Source organism: Oncorhynchus masou, chromosome 21 (genome assembly GCF_036934945.1).
Source record: "Oncorhynchus masou masou isolate Uvic2021 chromosome 21, UVic_Omas_1.1, whole genome shotgun sequence".
Taxonomy (NCBI): Eukaryota; Metazoa; Chordata; class Actinopteri; order Salmoniformes; family Salmonidae; genus Oncorhynchus; species Oncorhynchus masou.
The window spans coordinates 10,571,260-10,591,231 of record NC_088232.1 but is presented as its reverse complement, the minus strand read 5'-3'; the positions used below and the strand labels follow the sequence as shown (position 1 = coordinate 10,591,231).

At 44.1% G+C, this 19,972-nt stretch overlaps 1 protein-coding gene across 3 annotated transcripts in view; it reads left to right on the top strand.

Annotated features, from left to right (window-relative positions):
* LOC135507804 (RING finger protein 24-like) overlaps positions 1–19,972 on the top strand; it is a 60,020-nt gene extending 40,048 nt beyond the window's left edge. For all 3 annotated transcript variants that reach the window (XM_064927467.1, XM_064927468.1, XM_064927469.1), the window contains exons 3-6: positions 2,003–2,045; positions 2,568–2,609; positions 12,733–12,812; positions 14,629–19,972. In XM_064927467.1, coding sequence (XP_064783539.1) covers positions 2,003–2,045; positions 2,568–2,609; positions 12,733–12,812; positions 14,629–14,773 — 310 coding nt within the window. In that variant the 3' untranslated portion in view covers positions 14,774–19,972. The remainder of the gene's footprint in view (positions 1–2,002; positions 2,046–2,567; positions 2,610–12,732; positions 12,813–14,628) is intronic.

The following is a 19,972-nucleotide window of genomic DNA, read 5'->3' as shown; positions in this document are numbered from 1 at the left end:
GCTTTGTAAGTAGGAGACACTGCCAATTTGCAGGTTATCAAATACTTGTTCTCCCCACTGTATGTACCGTAGTAAAGTAAAGCTCCCATTTCTACCCCACAAATGACCCATCAGTCTCTCCTATCTAGCCGAGTCAGCAGTAACGAAGGCCACTACGATAAAGTCAGGAGCTCTGGTTGGTTCAAACGAATGACTGTGATAAAACCACGTATTCTGCTGGCAGAAACCGTCCGTGGGGGGTGCTGAAGAGTTACTAATGTAACAGGGATGATTGGTTTAAAGAAGATGTATCCTAGGCTATAACCACCTCAAGCTGTCAGTTGTGGTATTATTATTTTTTATTTTTTTTACACTTTAGAAAGTATTAGTCTCTTGATCTGGCGGACATTTTGTCTAAGCAGTCCAGTTCAGGCCAGACCATTCGTCATTCAGTACTGGGGTAGGCCCACATTAAATTGAGTTGTGTCAAGGCGTGGAATTCCCACCTAGTTGTGACAGAGGAGCTGTACCACAGCGTGGCTGCTGACCAGTGCTGCGTCAGTCGTCACAAGGTTGTGGGTGGGAAGTGAGTTATGTTTTGGTTTGGTGGGAGTCAGTGGGGGATGTGTAACAGTGTCATCAGGGTCAGACGCAGCCAAAGCAATTGGGGTTCAATGTCACAGGTACATAGCTGTGAGATGGGTGTGATATCACATAGGATGCGTCCCAAATGACACCCTATTCCCAATATATAGTGCACTACTTTGGACAAGAGCACATGGGGGAATAGGGTGCCATTTGGGATACACATATTATGAAATAAAATGGGTCTGTGGGCAGAACAGGTGCCCTGCCCGACCTCGGGTCATTCCATTATTGACCATAAGATAGCAGATCCAATCCTTTTCGAAAGCAATTTTGAAATGCCAAGTGGAACCACTTATGATGACAGACAGAATTTACTGTGTGTGTGTGTGTGTATAAAGACTAAATGGGGAAAGGCCTGGATTCAATTCAGTGGTTATTACAATGACCATAGCTTTTATCTTCCATCAACTCATCTGGATTTGATTTATGACTTCAAAACTAAAGATTTAAAATAAAAATAAAAACCTGAAGGTTAAGATTGAATCCATTGTCTGCCATTGTCAAGATATTGTGCAGGGGTCAGTTTCCTGAAAGTTCTGTAGCACTAAAATCATTTTTAATCCAAAGTAGACCAGACTAGTTCAAAACTGCAGCACTGTCATCAGTGTCTGTTTCTACCAGGGGTGGAAAAAGTACCCAATTGTCATACTTGAGTAAAAGTGAAAGTCACCTTACTTGAGTAAAAGTATTTGTTTTTAAATCTACTTAAGTATCAAAAGTAAACGTATAAATCATTTCAAATTCCTTATATTAAGCAAACCAGGCGGCACGATTTTCTGTTTTTAAATATACGGAGAGCTGGGGCACACTTCAAGTCAGACATAATTTACAAAGTATTTGTGTTTAGTGAGTCTGATAGATCAGAGGCAGTAAGGATGACCAGGGATGTTCTCTTGATAAGTGTGTGAATTAGACCATTTCCCTGTTCTGCTAAGCATTCGAGTTGTAACGAGTACTTTTGGGTGTCAGGGAAAATGTAAGGAGCAAAAAGGACACTATTTTCTTGAGGAATGTAGTGGAGTAAAAGTAAGTTGTCAAAAATATAAATAGTAAAGGTACAGATACCTCCAAAAAAACCTACTTAAGTAGTACTTTAAAGTATTTTTACTTAAGGACTTTACACCACTGGTTTCTACAGCATATAAACAGTTGAATTTGACTTGCTTTTATTTCAGTGCTGGAGATTTGAATGGAAATTGTTAAGTCAGCTATGCTTTTCTCCCCTGAATGCTCTCTATCTATGCAGTTGCTCACTTCCTGTTTCAGGGTCTATTGACTTGTCACTATCTGAATGTACAGTGAGTGCAACTGGCGAGTTGTAGAGGCTCCTTTACTAATTGAAGAGATGCTGTGTTTCTCTGCGTTGTCCTTGCAGGTTAAGGCACCAGGCGCACAAGGAGCTGTATGCATACAAACAAGTAAGAGGCCCGTCGTCTACACACACACACAAAATACTATGAACATGGTTTATTTTTCTCACAGTATGTCACTGTAGTCTATAAATCCCCTGTTGCTGAATATACACATTATATAATATACACCCATAATATACATGCTGTAGAAGGCAACAAAGCCGGATGGTGGTTTATTTTGGGCTACTTTCAGTGGAAGTGGGGGACTCTCCCTTTTTAAATGTACGGCCGGTTTTAGCCAGCCAGGCCTGGTCAGCAGGGCTGTTGTGACTAGCTAATCCGTACCCTTTTCCTAACATGCCATGTAAATTCTCCTAACCTACCACGAAAAAGTCGTGATTATTTTGCCTTTAATCCCTTGGAGTGTTGAGGGCTTGGGCCTGAGCCACACAGGACCTTAACTTCTCGTCACCATTCTTCTAATACAAAAAATAATAATTGTATTGGATTCACTTCTGGATGTTTTCTTTGAGAAAAAGTGTTTATGTTGCCAGTTCTAATTGTATGCCTTTTTTTTCCCCCCCTCAGGTTATACAGAAGGAAAAGGTCAAAGAGCTAAATTTGCATGAGGTAAGCGCTTACATTTTTTTCTTGTTCTATTGTCTTGATAATGTATCTCATGGTTACACGCACTTTGAGTTGTTTAGCGTTGCACCAAGTGTTGAAACTTTTATTGGACAGGACAGTGACATTTTGTAATACAACTGACAAGCTTAGCTGATGTACTTCCCTAATGTAACCTATCAGTAACTGTGTTTGGTTGTTGTACTGAACTTTAGTTCTCTCAAACGCAACATTTCAGACAGGAAATGCCATGTATTTGTGTAACCATTATTTAGAAAAAGATTGCAATATGTTAGGCTCTGCTCCTTCGAGGGAACACCAACCCTATCTCACTGCCAGAGAGTGCATCATGTTAAAGCTGTAATATGTCACTTTTTGGGTGACCCCGACCAAATTCACATGGAAATAGGAGTTATAGATCTGTCACTCATTGAAAGCAAATCTAAGAAGCCGTAGATATGTTCTATGTGAGCTTATTTCTATGCTTCCCGTTCTTAAGTATCGTTTTTGCGTCTTTCACTTTCAGTTTTGTACACCAGCTTCAAACAGCTGAAAATAAATGTTTTTGGTTATGGGAAATCTATTTCACAGTGATTCAGATGGTACAATGATTCTCTACACTATACTTGCTTGTTTTGTCACACAAACTGAAATTAGGCAAACTCTTTGAATTTTTGCAACCAGGATATGGCGGAGCGATTTTTGCATAGTGCACCTTTTAAGATCCTAATATTTACAGGCAGTGAACAACAACAATGCAACCGCAAACGATTGAGTAACCAACAGCAGTAGAGAATGTGAGTAAAACTGATCAGCTTAAATATACCACCATATTAAGGTAGGAAGTGTTTGTGGAATATGATTGGTGCGACGTCAGCTGATGCATATACTCTGGTTTCCTGTCTGAACTGGCTGCGCTTGATAAACTGTAAAGTCGCCGTTGGTCTGTTATTCACATTGATTGGTTTGTTGTTAACTGCAGTGTTACTGAATATGGGTCCCATGACATACATTTAGGCTACTTATTTATTTAGAAACGTGTGATATTGATGAAGCAGATTTATCAATGTCGCCTGAAGCGAACTGGTTGTTCAATAGCCACAACCTCCCTTAGGTTTCTCTTGAAAAAATAGATTTATATCTCAGCTAGACTAACCTGATTAAATCCCCCAAAATACATGAAATAACATTTTGTTTAAATAGCGAGGGAACCCAGTTATGCCAAATGGACCTGTCGAGACAGTCAGTAGACTGTCGTTGTGTCTCTCATGTTTAGGTTATCCATGTCAGAAGAGGCACGGTGTGTGTGTGCGCGCGCGTGCGTGCATCCTGTCCTCTCTCATTATGCATGTCTGTACTGTCTCTGGAGCTTGTTACAGTCCATCTGTTGCGTCGGACAATGTGGTTAGAAGTCATAGCCCAGCTGTACAGCTAGCAGTGTTAGCCCCTTTTCCGCCGATCCCATTTCATAGCCTCAGCCATGGCCCTACTAGCCTCTCGCTAGCCCCCGCTACTCCCTTTAGCACGCTCATGCTAATGAAAAGGCTAGCGCTGGCACCCGCGTGTAAGGAGCGAAAACGCTACGTCGCTAACCAACCGGCTCACCGGCAGGGCAGGAATTTCCCACCGTGCAGAGCTCTAGTTATGTAGCCATTTTTTTAGTCATTCAATGTCATTAAAAGTGGGAGTGTGTGTGTGTGTGATTTTTGGACAGCCAAATTGTTATGTATTGCTGAGAAACAATAACACTCACCAACGCTGGCCGGGGGAATGACCCATTTTATTGAAAGGGCCCTGTCCAAATGAAAATGTTTTGGAAAAAGTATATAGATTGCGCCTCTTGCAGCTGTATACATCTCACCTCCATTTGACACAGAGCATGGCTACAACAGCTGTGAATAAAACGTTAATTTTATCCAGCTGAACATAACCCTTGTAAATACACACAGGTCTACACACACAACGGTACATCACGTCGTGTCCTTGGCTGTTTGCGATGGACGGGGGTTATATTGTGTGAGGAAGCGCAGCAGCTCAATATTGTGGCAATTCAGTATTACAGTGTCCTTGATAGTAGTCAGCCAATGGGCATAACACCCTGTCAGATAGTGTTGCTGTGACGCTGCACTGTACAGCCACAGCAATGTACCATTCAAAGAACATTGAGCATTTGAAGCCAATCTCTTAACATTCAAAGAACATTAAAGGAACATTTTATGCCTAAACCTTGTGACAAAGGCTAATCAAAATGTAGGACTATTGTATGTGGCTGATGAGTGTTGACATTAGCCAGCTTTGGCTTTGACTTTCGCTTCAATATGCTCTCAGCTCTGTTTGTCTTGCAGTATTTTCACCAGCGATCCTTCCCATAGCAAACAGAGGCCTACTTTTTGAATTAATCAGCCGCTATCGTTTTGATAAGATAAGCCTAACTCTGGCCTTGCGTCACAAATGGCACCCTATTGCCTACATAGTGCACTACTTTTGTTCAGAGCTCTATGGGGACACAGACAAGGTCTATGTTCACAGCACTACTGATAATATCAGGAGCTTGAATTAAATACCATTACAGGGGCATGGTTTGGTAGGAGCAGCAATGCTCCCTGTTTGCCAATAATTGCCTATAGATTGTTTTTCAGTTTGAACACGCGCACACGCACTGCTTTTTATGAGCTTCGTAATGGACATTTGTGGTGACCAGGGGACTGTGGCCCTCAACGGTAGTTTTGAATGGGCCCCTGGGGGTGATCCACTGTCCCCATTCAGGTCCTCATTACGCCCCCTCACTGTCCCCACATTGTCTCCATCAACTCAAAAGCTCTTTGTCCCCGGTTGTTTCATTCCAGAAATATCTCCGCTTCAACAGTTCAAATCGACCCTTTTTTGACCCTTCACTTTTGCCTAGTTTCCTTGCCATGCTGCTCTCTCTTCAGGATAGAGAGGTCAACTGGTCATCTGGAATGAAACACAGCCCCTCACCTCTAGTTCAGTGCAGTTGTAGAGGGGAGGAGGGCAACTTGTCAGGAATGAGATGCAGCCCATCTCTCCTCTAGCTCAGTGCAGTTGTACTCAGAATGGAAAACCCCCACTCGCCTCAGCCTGGGTCTCTGGTGACCCCATTTCCTGCCCAAGGTAGAGCTGCTTACCCTAACCCATAGTTAGCCTGCCTGGGGACGCACACACTGACCAGTACACATTCTGATATACACACATGCACCTCGCATACAATATCCACTTAAAAAACTGCTCATTAAGCCAGAGGGTTTTTACAGGGTTTCTTAAGTGGCTACGTGGGATTAGAACTACGCAGAACGGTACAAGGAGAACTTGATTGTTTGGTTTAATAGGAATTGTATCTCACAAACTAGCCTGAACCAGTGCAAGAGAGATGTTTTTTTCTGATCTTGGGTCATTTTCTCGACTAATGGTTAAGTATAGGATTGGGGAGGGGAAACTAGATCTGTACCTAGGGGAGACTTCAGACAGAACACAAGCCATGCAACGTTTAGGTGGAACGGTAATAGTAGAGCCAGACTGAATAAATGAATTTGCTGTCGTTCATTTTCATGAGGCCGTTGGCATTTTGAGCAGAGCGGTTGCTTTTCAATCAGACACAGGCCGTCTGGCTTTGTTTTAAATGCTAGCTTTGTGGACAGTAGTCTGTGCTGCAGGTTGTTCCTCAGTTCTACAAGAGCAACAAGGCAAGTCTTATTTAAGCTGGGATGTGGACCAAGGTGAGCAATGGGTGGTCAGATGCCAGGGTCAGTATTCATAATGCGTGCTGAGCTAGGATCAGGTCCCCTCTAATCTCTCTTGGACAGATCTACGCAAACACAACTGGTACTGTAGAATCTGTCGGGACTGAACGGGATGCGTAGGATAACGAGCAAAAGGTTATTTGGAGAAAAAAAATCATGTTTTTGCAGGTGTTGGTCTTTTGAATTTCGGAATGGGAGGGGACTTTCGCCCATAACTTACAAAGAGAGAAGGTGGATCTCCTCGTTCTAGCATTTCTTGATCCCTTCTCTTAACATGTTTGGACCCAGAACTTAATCGAGCAGCTGACCATTTAAGCAATATTTCAGTTCAGTTAACCGATCAGGTTCCCTCTGTCCATATATTTGTATTCATTATGATCTAAAAGGCAAACCTGATACTAGATCAGCACTCCTACTGAGACGCTTTATCGATATGGGCTGAGCTGGAAGCAGAAGTAAAAGAGACACGAAATATCCTTGTACTTATTATTACTGTATAACTGCCGTACATCTTGTATCAAAAGCGACAACTTGTTTACGATAGTTTGACATCGTGGATGCTGAGTCTATCGTAAGTGCTCTTTCTCCCTTTCCCCTTCAATCTTGCCCCCCTCTCCTTGAGTGGAGTGACCATTTTTTTCTCATAAAAATGTTTTCCGGTGGTTGGAGTGGTCTGGATTTTTTCCCCTCGGCGACAGAGATAAAGAGAGCGAGAGATCAGGAGTCTCATAAATAGTCATGTGATTGCTGCTATCTCCAGTGTCCCTATGTCCTGAATAGAGGTCGACCGATTAATCGGAATGGCCGATTTAATTAGGGCCGATATTTACAGTTTTCATAGTCATCGGCATTTTGGGACACCGATCATGGCCGATTACACTGCACTCTGTGAGGAGACTGCGTGGCAGGCTGACGACCTGTTATGCGAATGCAGCAAGGAGCCAAGGTAAGGTGCTAGCTAGCATGAAACGTATCTTATAAAAAACAATCAATCTTAACATAATCACTAGTTAACTACACATGGTTGATGCTATTACTAGTTTATCTAGCTTGTCCTGCGTTGCATATAATCGATGCGATGCCTGTTAATTTATCAATGAATCATAGCCTACTTCGCCAAACGGGTGATTTAACAAGCGCATTCGCAAAAAAAAGCACTGTCGTTGCACCAATGTGTACCTAACCATAAACATCAACCCCTTTCTTAAAATCAATACACAAGTAAATATTTTAAAACCTGCATATTTACTTAAAATTGCCTGCTAACATGAATTTATTTTAACTAGGTGAATTGTCACTTCTCTTGCGTTCTGTGCAACAGAGTCAGGGTATATGCAGCAGTTTGGGCCGACTGGCTCGTTGCGAACTGTGTGAAGACTATTTCTTCCTAACACAGACAGCCAACTTCGCCAAACGGGGGATGATTTAAAAAAAGCACATTTGCGAGAAAAAGCACAATCGTTACACGAATGTACCTAACCATAAACATCAATGCCGTTCTTAAAATCAATACAGAGAAGTATATTTTATTAAACGAAATCCAGGTTAGCAGGCAATATTAAACTAGGGAAATTGTGCCACTTATCTTGCGTTCATTGCACGCAGAGTCAGGGTATATGCAACAGTTTGGGCCGCCTGGCTCGTTGCGAACTAATTTGCCAATGTAACAGGAATATTTATGCCACCCGTTCGATTAAAATATGGAACGGTTCCGTATTTCACTGGAAGAATAAACTGTTTTGTTGTCAAAATTATAATTCCCGGATTCGACCATATTAATGATCTAACGCTCGTATTTCTGTGTTATGTTATAATTAAGTATATGATTTCCTATTTGATTTCCAGTCTGACTGAGTAGTGATAGGCAGCTGCAGGCTTGTAAGCATTCATTCAAACAACACTTTTGTGCATTTGCCAGCAGCTCTTCGATGTGCTTCAAGCATTGAGCTGTTTATGACTTCAAGCCTGTCAACTCCTGAGATTAGTTAGCGGGGTGCGTGCTAATAGCGTTTCAATCGGCGACGTCACTCGCTCTGATACCTTGAAGTAGTTGTTACCCTTGCTCTGCAAGGGCCACGGCTTTTGTGGACCGATGGGTAACGATGCTTCGAAGGTGGCTGTTGTCGATGTGTTCCCTTTTTCGAGCCCAGGTACGAGCGAGGAGTAGGGACGGAAATTATACTGTTACACTGGCAATACTGAAGTGCTTATAAGAACATGCAATAGTCAAATGGATATGAAATACAAATGGTATAGAGAGAGTCCTATAATTACTATATTAACTACAACCTAAAACGTTTTACCTGGGAATATTGAAGACTCATGTTAAAAGGAACCACCAGCTTTCATATGTTCTCATGTTCTGAGCAAGGAACTTAAACATTAGATTTCTTACATGGCACATATTGCATTTTTACTTTCTTCTCCAACACTTTGTTTGCATTATTTAAACCAAATTGAACATGTTTGATTATTTATTTGAGGCTAAATTGATGTATTATATTAAGTTAAACTAAAAGTGTTAATTCAGTATTGTTGTAATTGTCATTATTGCAAATAAATAAATACACATTTAAATCGACCGATTTAATCGGTGTCGGCTTTTTTTGGTCCTCCAATAATCTGTATTGACGTTGAAAAATCCTAATCGGTCGACCTCTGCTGGGTGGAGATGGTACATGGCCATTAAGGCCAGGTTGTTCAAACGTTCATAGATGACCATCAGGGTCATTCAGAGGTCGAGACAGCAGGTGCAGGGGAGAGAGAGAGTCAAAAACAGCAGGTCCTGGGACAAGGTGTCACATCCGGTGAACAAGTCAGGGTTCCAAAGCCGCAGGCAGAACAGTTGAAACTGGAGCAGCAGCAGGACCAGGTGGACTGTGGACAGCCAGGAGTCATCAGGCCAGGTAGTCCTGAGGCATGGCCCTAGGGCTCAGATCCTCTGGGAGGGGGGGGGAATAACACTATGCTAACTTTAACTGTATGTAGGCAGGCTCCTTACACTATTTTCAGTGCAGGTTGTTCTTGTAACCCTGGCTACACCCAAAGAGACTGCTTTCCAGAGTTGAGCACAGCAGCACACCAATTTATTCTAGTGATAGTAATACATCTACATGCCCTCGTACACTCACACACGCTGTGTGACCTGGGTGTGTGCTGTACTGAGCCCAGGAGGAGCTGGTGCTGAGATGTGCTCTTTGGTCCATATCGCGCACACAACTGTCAGATGTATCGCACTGCTCATCTACATGATCTAACGCTCACTTGCATAGATACACACACACACACACACACACACACACACACACACACACACACACACACACACACACACACACACACACACACACACACACACACACAGGAGGAGGTGGTGGTGCTGAGACGTGTAGTTTTGGGTCGTATGGAACATCACGCCTCTCCTCCCATAAATGTACCAACGTAATTAAAGAACGGACACCATCGATCGAGTGAATGAGAAGGAGCCAGGGTTTAGTGTTCAATGGAGCTCAACAGAGAGGATGGCGTCTTGTCTCGAACTATACCCCAGACTAGAGAGAAACCTTAGCGGGTTACCTCTTTTCATCCGCAGCCCCAAGCTAGTCTGTTTTTAAAAGGGGGGGAGAAGTATGCCTTTTGTCCTTGAAGTGTAGCACTCCAAAGTAGGTCCTGCCACAACGTAATACTGTAGCCAAATGGCCGCAGGTAAAAAGATGGGCACATAGGATTTGTGGCAAGCGTGTCCTCTATAAACCTCTATTTGCAAAGATGTGCCCTCTATCCAACTCTAACAGCACTAGCAGTTCTTCTGTATTGAGGGAATGTTACACGCATCCTTGAATTTGACCTAGTAATTTGCGTCACTGTGTAGTGAGCCTCCTGGGCCGTTGTCCCAAGACAAGATGTCATGCATTGTACTGATATGGATTGAAAGTACCCTTGGATATAGTGACGCACTTAATGATGCAGTGGTAATGTTCCGATTTCAATGTCTGGGCTACAACATTACTAGCTTTGTCTGGTTAGAGCTGGAGTTACAAGGATGATTCACCATGAACGTTGTGGAACCACCACTGGCAGTAATGTACACACACACAATAGTGCCGATAGGTCAGTGAATGGGGTGTGTGTACCACAGCACTGGCAAGCTAGTGAGTAGATGAGCTCTATCCAGTCTGCCGGTCTCCATCCTGCCTCTGTCAGCAGCGTTGTCTTGTACCTTCTCCATTGTGTCCACAGACAGACACACACACACTCCGATCTCCCAGTCCACACAGTCCTATTGTGATACTGGGTTAAATGCTTCATTACAGAACGCGACACACACACAAGCCACACGCTTCTTCTCGCCGCCCACACAGAAAACAATTGTGACAGTAGGGCTGGTGCTTCATCAGGCAGCCATAAACGCACTACCTCAGCCTCTCGAGCTCCCAGTCATTGTCAACACACACACACACACACACCAACCACTGCCTCTCAGCACGCTGTTCAATCGAGCATGCACTGCTGTACAAACGGGCTGCGTCCCAAATGGCACCCTATTCCCTCCTCAGTGCACTACTTTTGACCAGGGTCCATGAGGCTCTAGTCAAATGTAGTGCACTATATAGGGTGCCATGAGACTGATGCATAGCCTAATTTCTCCTGAATGCTTACAGGTTTTCCGAATAAGGCCTGTGGACGTGCACTGCACATACAGTAGTTTTTGTAAACAACGATCCCTGCATCAATATTGCTAAAGCAGGATTTATTGAATCCAGCCCTCCACAAAAAGTGACTTTAAATATCCAGTCAAGTGTCCCTCTCGCTCCATGAGTGGTGTTCTCTTGTCTTACTACACAGCTAGTATTTGCTTCAGCTTGGCCAAACTAGGCTATATGCCTAACTAAGACCAGTAAAGCTAGTTTAGTTGCCAAGCTGCCTGGGCTGGCACCCTCACCCAGCTGGGTCAGACTGGTTTGGGCTGAGGAGACCCCTACCGGATCTAGTTTCAACTGGTTTTTAATGGCTTGTATAACTTTGAGGGCGCAATCAACATCATCGTTCGTCTGGTTGGTGGATGTGTGCTGTATGTGTATGATGCTGGCTATTAGTAGATGTGCGTGCGTCTCGGTGGCGTGTACAGTGTGTAATTTCTGGATTTAGTCAGACGGCTATGATGAATCCATCATGCCCCCTCGTGTGTGTGTGTGTGTTACGTTACGTAAGTTTAATTTCTACAACCCTCCAGGTACAGAGTCCCTATGTCCATGTAGTCTTATTCATTATGATTTAAAAGGCCAAACTAACTGATCCTAGATCAGCACTCTGAGACGATTAATGAGTATAGGCCCAGCAGTGTACAAATTATATATCAAGGCGTGTTGACGCTCCCTCCTCTGGCTATGCCCAGACATGTTTTAGTTTGAGATACTGAGGTCTGTCATCCTTGATGCGTTGCCATAACGGTACATACAAAACCCGCTATCTCGAAGTTACATTCCAGGAAAAGACTGGGTGTGCTTCCTCTATCTGTCATCTGTGATATCTTTGTAGATTTTGAGAAATGGTGTCGTTGTCAAGTGTTTTAACTAAAAAAATAAAACAAGTCTTAAAATAGGCCCATGAGCACTTCCCTTCAGTGGGTCAAGTCTATTCTGTCATTCTGTCACCTCATTTTTGGAGGTCAGTTTTGAGTCCATGTTTTGATTTTCCATCTAGAGTCCAACGCATGAGTGATTATTTACCCACAGAGCATGCTTGTTTTTAGTTGCTCAGTTGAGCCGACCGTGGTGGCACCAACGACCGGAGTACAGCAGTTGACCTCTGTGTTCGAACCAACTCAACTTGAGGGTCTGCAGTACTGTTTGAGTGAGCGAGAGGAGAACAGCCCAACTCGCTATGAAATAAGATGCCCAACTCAAACGAATGCGAAGGAATGTTGCTGAAGCACAGTATACACACTTCCTCAGTCTCTATTCATGTAGTCTTTTTGTAAAGCTGAAAGACAAGTTACAACCTCTGTGTGTTTCCGTTTGTATATTTGTACTGCTGAACGACAAATGTCCTCGACAAGGATAACGAGGCCTTGCCTGCTTCCCAAATAGCACCATATTCCCAAAATAGTGCACTGCTTTTGGCCAAAGCCCTATGGGTAGTACACTATATAGGGAATAAGGGGCCGTTTTGGATGCATCCCTTTTCTACAGGACAGCAGCAGTGGTTGGCTGGTTACGTTCTGTTTTTCCGCCCTGCTTTTCCCTCTCCGTCTTAGTCTCTCTTTCTCTCTCAATCTCTCAATAAACTACAGTAGCTGTGGTTGTTTTGCTGCCTTGCTAACCCCCCCCCCCCCCCCGCCCCTGCCTTTCTCTCTCTGTCTGTGTCAACAGATATGTGCGGTGTGCTTGGAGGAGTTCAAACAGAAAGACGAGCTGGGGATTTGCCCGTGCAAACACGCCTTTCACAGGAAGTAAGTGCGCCAGAGGACTGGCTGATGCCCACACACTGTACACAGAGCCTGTGGATGGGGCCTGGCCCAGCTAATTCTAGGCTGTCTTCCAGACTCAGCCCCAGTCTCACAGCCTCACAATAACATTAAACAGTGCTGTTGAGCGCCATCGACCCAGTGTAATAGCCACACCCTGTACACGGAGCCCCTTTCCCACCCAAACTGCGATTCCAAAGGATCACCCAGTTGCACAATAGGTTCTGTTGATGATGAGCATGTTGGTCAAACTGGACCCAAAATGGTACACAGAGCCCTTCCCATCCAAACTGTAATTCCAACTCACTCATCCTAGTGTAATTCCCACACACTGTACTCAGCCCAGTCGCGCAATAACAATAATATTGGTCTGTTGTTGAGCTTGAGGGGCAAAGTGGGTCCAAAATGGTGCACGACCTCTTCACACAAAGCGCTTATCATCAACACGGTTAGTCCAGTGATTCCAGGCCACTCAGCCCCAGTTGCACAACAACAGTAACTTCTGTTGAGGGGCAATGTGGACCGGACCCCTCCTCACACCAAGTCAAACCATGTTATGATTCGGCTGCAAAAGTGATGGTCCCCTTACTACCATTTCTTCACCGTTATCTACAGTACCCACCCCTCCAAGTAGAGTAACCCGACACACGATAACAGTGAAAGTGGAGGGGGTGAATGCGATGAGGAGAGGGGGCGATTACCCCCCCCCGGCAGCATGACAATTTATATTGGGCTGTTTACGTCGAGTCTTGGCCGAGTTTTTACCACATGTCAGGAGCAGGGGCGGGGCCCACTCAATCACAACACACTGACTTGCATGTCAACACACCACTGATTGTGTGTGGCCCTCTGGGACAGTGCTGAGGACTAGATGGTGCTAGAGAGCAGAAGAATTATGAAATACCCCCGCCTCCCTCGGTCCCCGTCATATGCACCCCTCTAGTAGGTGACCGTGAGAAGGAAGCACAGTGGCACAGTCCCTCTCCCCCTTCACTCCTATGTGTGAATCCCTTCCCACCCCTGTGGGACCAGAGTGTACCAAAATAGAACTGCCAGCCCCACTGTAAATAATTCAGTAGCGACGAACACGCCACGCCGCCCCCACCCACTTCTGACTGAGTGATGGGCAAAAGCTCTCGTTTAGCGTCCCAAATGGCACTCTATTCCCTATTTAGTGCAGACGTTTTTGCACCCTGTTCCCTATTTAGTGCACAGTATACTGTGCCATTTGGGACGCGCCCCTAGTCTAGGCCCCATCAACCTACTGTACTGTCTCACTCTCTGTTCAGTTAACAATGCATAGCACAGAGCATCCTTATTCAGTAGGGCTGAACACACACATTGGAGAATGACTGAGCTATTTCGAGCTGTTATGCGGAACAGTCTGCCCTGTGGAATAAGCCCCCTGGTCTTCTAGCGCTAGCTCTTTGTGAGCAGTCAGCAATAGATCAGCTGGATGCAGCAGTCAGACCTGAACTGAGAGGGCTAGTGTTTAGATAGACAACACTAGAAACACACGCGTCTAGTCGATGTTGGTGTCACCCACATTTGCAAGTGATGATTTAAGCCTAGGGGTTAAGGGAGTTGGGTTAGTAACTAAAAGGTTGCTGGTTTGACTCCCTGAGCCGACTAGGTGAAAAATCTGACGATGTGCCCCTTGAGCAAGGCACTTAGCCATAATTGCTCCTGAAATTCACTCTGGATAAGAGCGTCTGCTCTATGACCCTAAAGATTAACCATCTTGTTTCTCTCTCTCTCCCTGTCCTTACTTCCTCCGCCCACCCCTGTCTCTCTCTGGCAGGTGCCTCATTAAGTGGCTGGAGGTGAGGAAGGTGTGCCCGCTGTGCAACATGCCTGTTCTGCAGCTCGCCCAACAGGCGGGCGTCACCATCGACGTCACCGTGCCCATACAGCAGCACCTGCCAGGCGTGGAAAATCTGGTGTAGCGCAATCCGCAGTGCTCACACACACACACACACACACACACACACACACGACTACACACACATGTACAGGTACACTTATGCCTCGATCACACCAACAGCATCATTGTATTTTTGGTACACCAGAAGTACATTAATTTCCAATGGAACGCTGTGTTTACCTTGCATATGTTCGATGCTGCATCAAATTGTATGCGTAGGCGCCTTGACAGAAATGGTAGCAGAAGGGGAATGCTGAAATTTGTTGCACACATATCCAGATGATGCTGTGCACCATTTTGCGCAATGACTCTGTAGGTGCGATCGAGGTGTTATATATGATTAAAAGACAGGACAGACAATGGAGGAACACAACAGTGTTACGATGCGGACAGGGACTCACGGCGACGAAGAAGTGAATCTGCTCTCCTCCTCATCTCTCTGCCTCTGCCTGGTGGATTCACATAATGATTTTTTTATATATATATAATTACGGTTCTTTTTATTGACAATTACATTTTTCTCTTGTGGACACAGCCGTGGTCACTATTCTGACCGTTTCACAACCAAAGCACTTTTCTGGGAACACCAGCGCGTGACGAATAAGAGACATAAAAACCAACAACTACCACACGTTGATGTGAAAATGGCTTCATCGTTTCGTTTTCTTTTTAACGACTAAACTTGTATTTTTATTTTTTTTCTACAAGCACTTTAAATATTTTACTCAAACTTAAATTGCTTGTGAAGAGGTTGTAGTAGCAACAAGGTTATTTTATTATTACGATTAACTTTTTTTGTGTGTACATACAGAGCCACATGAGTTAATTTTATAGTTGAGTGAAGATTTTTTTGGGGGGGGGGGGGGGGCAATACTATCTTAAAGGGACAGTAGCCTCCAAATGATTTGACTCAAAGGAACCGCAGAATTCTGTGGCCTGATCCTCCCTCTCATTCACACATGCAAAAAAAGATATCGGAGGTGTGTTTATGAAGGGAGGGTCACCCCAACCTCAGTACTTGGTGTTTAAACAACTTAATGTGAATTAAGAGAGCAATGGGTTCGAATGTGAGGTTGTGACTAGGATGTGATTCACCGGTGCATCCGACTCTGCGTCCTCTCTTGCATATGAAGGTTGTACAGTTTCTTACTCACTGCACACCTCAGTGTCTGCGTTCCCAAATGGTACCCTATTCTCTAAAAAGTGCACTATTTGGGACACAGACTTTTTTTTTACCACAAGGCTTTTCTGTGGCCACTTTCACGGTCTGCATCTGTCATTACAGAAAAAAAAAGTTACTATTCTGTTTGAACTAATTGTTAAAACGCAACAATGCAGAGGTCGTATTTTCATTGAAAGATTTTTTTCACTAAGAGGTTTTTATAAGGGTCGACTCAAATTAAAATAGTAGAATTACCCAGATACACACTCCCAACTGTGGAGGGGTCCTGGCCTCAGTCACTTCCTGTGGACGAGCGACCAGGGAAGTAAGAGTAACCCAACACCCCGAGCCCATGGCACCCCTAGAGCTAACATCCAATCATATGCCTCTGTTCTTGTTACATAAGAACCCCCCCCCCCCAGCCCGCAGCGCTCCCAAAGCATTACTCATTCAGCTTGTGGCAATGGAGCGCTATGAAAACACATAGTTGGAAGACTCCTCTGTTGGTTTTCTATGTTTAAAAATACATCCCTCTCTTGCTGTCCTCTGGTTTGAGTTTGAATGAGGTTTAGCCTGATGTAAGTCTAAAATAACTATCCCAATCTACACACTAAATAGTGAACAAGAGTACTTCATATAATGACGAGATGAATTATATTCCATATGGTCTCCGACGTGATCATGTCTAGAATCATATATTCTATAGGCTAATCTTTATGAAACCTGGAACAAATACTGGTCCACTGAGGCAGGGGGTTCTTAAACTTTTCCAGTTTGAGCCCCAAATTAGAAATTGATCATCCTCCCCTGACCCAAATGGTCCTCCAACAACTCAAATGAAGAAGAAATAGGGCGTGATTATATTCTCACATGCCCAGAGCCCACTTTGGGTCCCGACCCATAGTTTAAGAAACCCTGCACTAAGGCATTGTTGCATTTTGACTGCTATACATAAACGTATAAAACCAGACAAGTTTGCTCAGTTCATTGCATTTCCAACGTTTAACACAGAATGATGGTAGTGAATGCTACAGGGCTTCACAGCACTGCCTTGGAACGTGAAAGGCTTGGTGAAATGTATCAAGCTGTGACACTATGCAAACTAAGCAACAAACCTGATCTCTTGTTTGCGAGCCCTTACTGATTTCGTAACAGGAGCACCCAAGGATTCACTTCATTCTCAATTCAGTCAACGATTCAAAGCTGCTTCTGTGATTTAGTAATTACTACACGCTATTTAGCTTTAGCTTAGCATTGATCTAATTAAGCTATGAGGGATGTAGGCTAAGCATCTAGTTCAAATTCTGGCAGCACTCAGCATATCGGTCAACACACATAAGTACGTTCCCAGTAGATGTCATTGAGCTGGTATAGGCCCTGGTCAGCAGTCGTAGAGAATAGCATTGTTTTAGCAGGCTCATTCTAGCGCTTTCCCCAATCGCTCTCTCCACACTGGTGTTTTGTTCACCTCTACACACACACACACACACACACACGCACACCAACCCCTCTACCCTTGTGCTTTGTTCCACCACCTTTTGTGGGATCACTGTAGTAAAAGTGCTGTGTGATAGTTTGGAACAGAGGGGGATAGTGTCCCATAGGTCAGGGGTCAGCTTGTGTCAAAGGTCACAGACTAGATCTAGGTGATGGGTCATAATAATGCCGTTCAATACAACTTTATTTATAAGACAGCCTGGTCTGTCCAAACAGGTTCGATTTGGTTCTTCTCTCCTTAAGTGTTTAACTTTTCAGGAACCTGGCTTTTTCAGTGCTGAGCATCAGGCCCAGCTCCAGAACCACTGTGCTTGTGTCTCCTACAAATGGAATGGTATCCTTAGAATTCTAGTCATTCTATGAACTGTCTTCCATTTTTGAAGTGTTAAGACCACCGAGTCATCAACCACCCAACGAAATTGACTGTGTCCATTGGCTTCACTTTCGAACAACAACCGAGAGGAATGTTAGCCTACTGTAGCTAGCTGGTGAAATGAATAGTAGAACATTTGTTGCCAATATCAGAAACAATGTCTCCCCCGCCCCACCCAATAATATCTATTGTATTTGAGGAGGATGACAATTTCGATTATGATATTTTTTTTTACTTGTGCTTTTACTTACGATGTGTGTTTATTTTGGCCATTTGTTTGAAGAGACACTAGTCTGGCTGAATGTGGAATGAGAAAAACCATAACCTTTTTATTGAAGGAGCCCGCCCGTTGCTAGCATGTGCGGGCCGCTTCGGTACCCGTTTGACTCGTCTTGGTTCTGCTGTGTGGCTACACACACAAATTTGTACGAAGAGACTTCAACTCGGATATCCATCTCAAAACTCCCACGTTTGACTGGTCCAAAGTTATCTTTTGACAACAAGCCCCACCACTTTCTTATTCCCTTAAGACTCCTATATTGTAACCCGTAGCCAACAGGAAACACAGCCAGTCTTGAAGCTTCATCCTCCACTACGTGTGGTTGTCTCCGAGTTGACGGTTTAGAGGGCGATATGACATAGGACTGGGAGACACCGATCATGTGAAAGCATGCGACGAAATGGCACCTGCAACCAATTTTACCATTGTAATTGTACATAGAGTAGTAGCAGTGTTGGTAGGAAGGCATACTGCATAAACACTTTTTACTGTGAGGGATTGTGCACCGATAATTCTTCCATTGAAAACACTGCATCTGCGCACTTATAACTGCCATTTGCCCATCCGAGAATTGTAACAATGCCAGCCATTTTGTAATGTTTTCTTTCAAATGAGAGTTGAAGGTCAGAAGAGAAACCTATATCTATTATACCCCATCATTTCTTCCTGTGTAACTCCCTAATCCTTCCCCCACGCTTCTCGGGCCAGACAACATGGTTCTTGGTTCTCTCCGAGTCCTGGAAAGTAGCCACGGTCAAGTGCCAGAACAGCAGGCAGTTATAGGCCCTTACGCAAGAGGAAGGAATAATGTGCATATTCATAGTGAATCACCTGTCGTCTACTAGTTATTACTGCACAAGGTACATCTATTTGAAAAACATTGGGAGTTTGGACGGTTGATGAATTTAGTGATGAGTCACCCTACTGTAATCTCCATGGACGTCAGCACTGTTCCAGAGAACGCCAGGCCATTGGGCTGTAATATTAAACGGACTATGATGTACTTGCTTCAATATCATGAATTACTGAGAGGAGAGTGAGGCTCTTTGTCACCACAGCAACCAAATTACGTAATAACGGGCCCCTTATCGTGTGTCCTTTCTATAAGGTGCTTTTATCTCAGAAAGTATAACCAGAGACCGAAGAGGAAGTGGGACATCCTGCTCCCTCATTTCTTTCTGTTTCAATGGAAGCCAAATGATCTAAGTAGACCAGACGAAGCTGCTATCGCCTTGGTGTCTTCAGTAAAGCCATCCCCTTAAGTAGACATTCTAATCAATGGTAATCGGCCTGAGTCAACCATCTTTTGTATACCTAGCTGTTGGCAGCCATTTTGTGGGCCAGGCCTCAAGGTCAAAGCTGTGTAATTGGCCACTTGGGCCTCTAACACGTCACTGCCTCACTGAAAACTCTCAATGTTGTGTATGGTGTGCATTTATTCAGTGTATAGTTCTTGTAGTGCACCCCCCTTCTCTCCCTTTAAGTACATCCCCTGTCTCGCCCCTACCCCACTTTATCCCAACCTCCCACTATGTCCAATAGCCACCACCACCTTCTCTCAATGGGTCAACCTACCCCACCATCTTACCCCGACCTCCCACTTTATCCACCAGCCCACACTTTCTTCCCTTGATGGGTGAACCCTACCCCATCCTCATTGGGGGGGGGTCTACCCATCCTACCCTGTGATATAACATTGTTTATAAAATTAAGAATTCTGCAGCAGAATATTTTTGAAGAAATTTGCTGTACAGTATTTGTAAGCTCTATTTTTGTATATTTAATTGCCATTTTGGAAAGACAAAGTAATGAATGCATTTCTTTTGCTAATTCTGTTTTATTCATAATGTTTTTTTGCATGTGACTGACTTGAACTGTAAATAAAATTACCACGTTTTGGAAATAATGA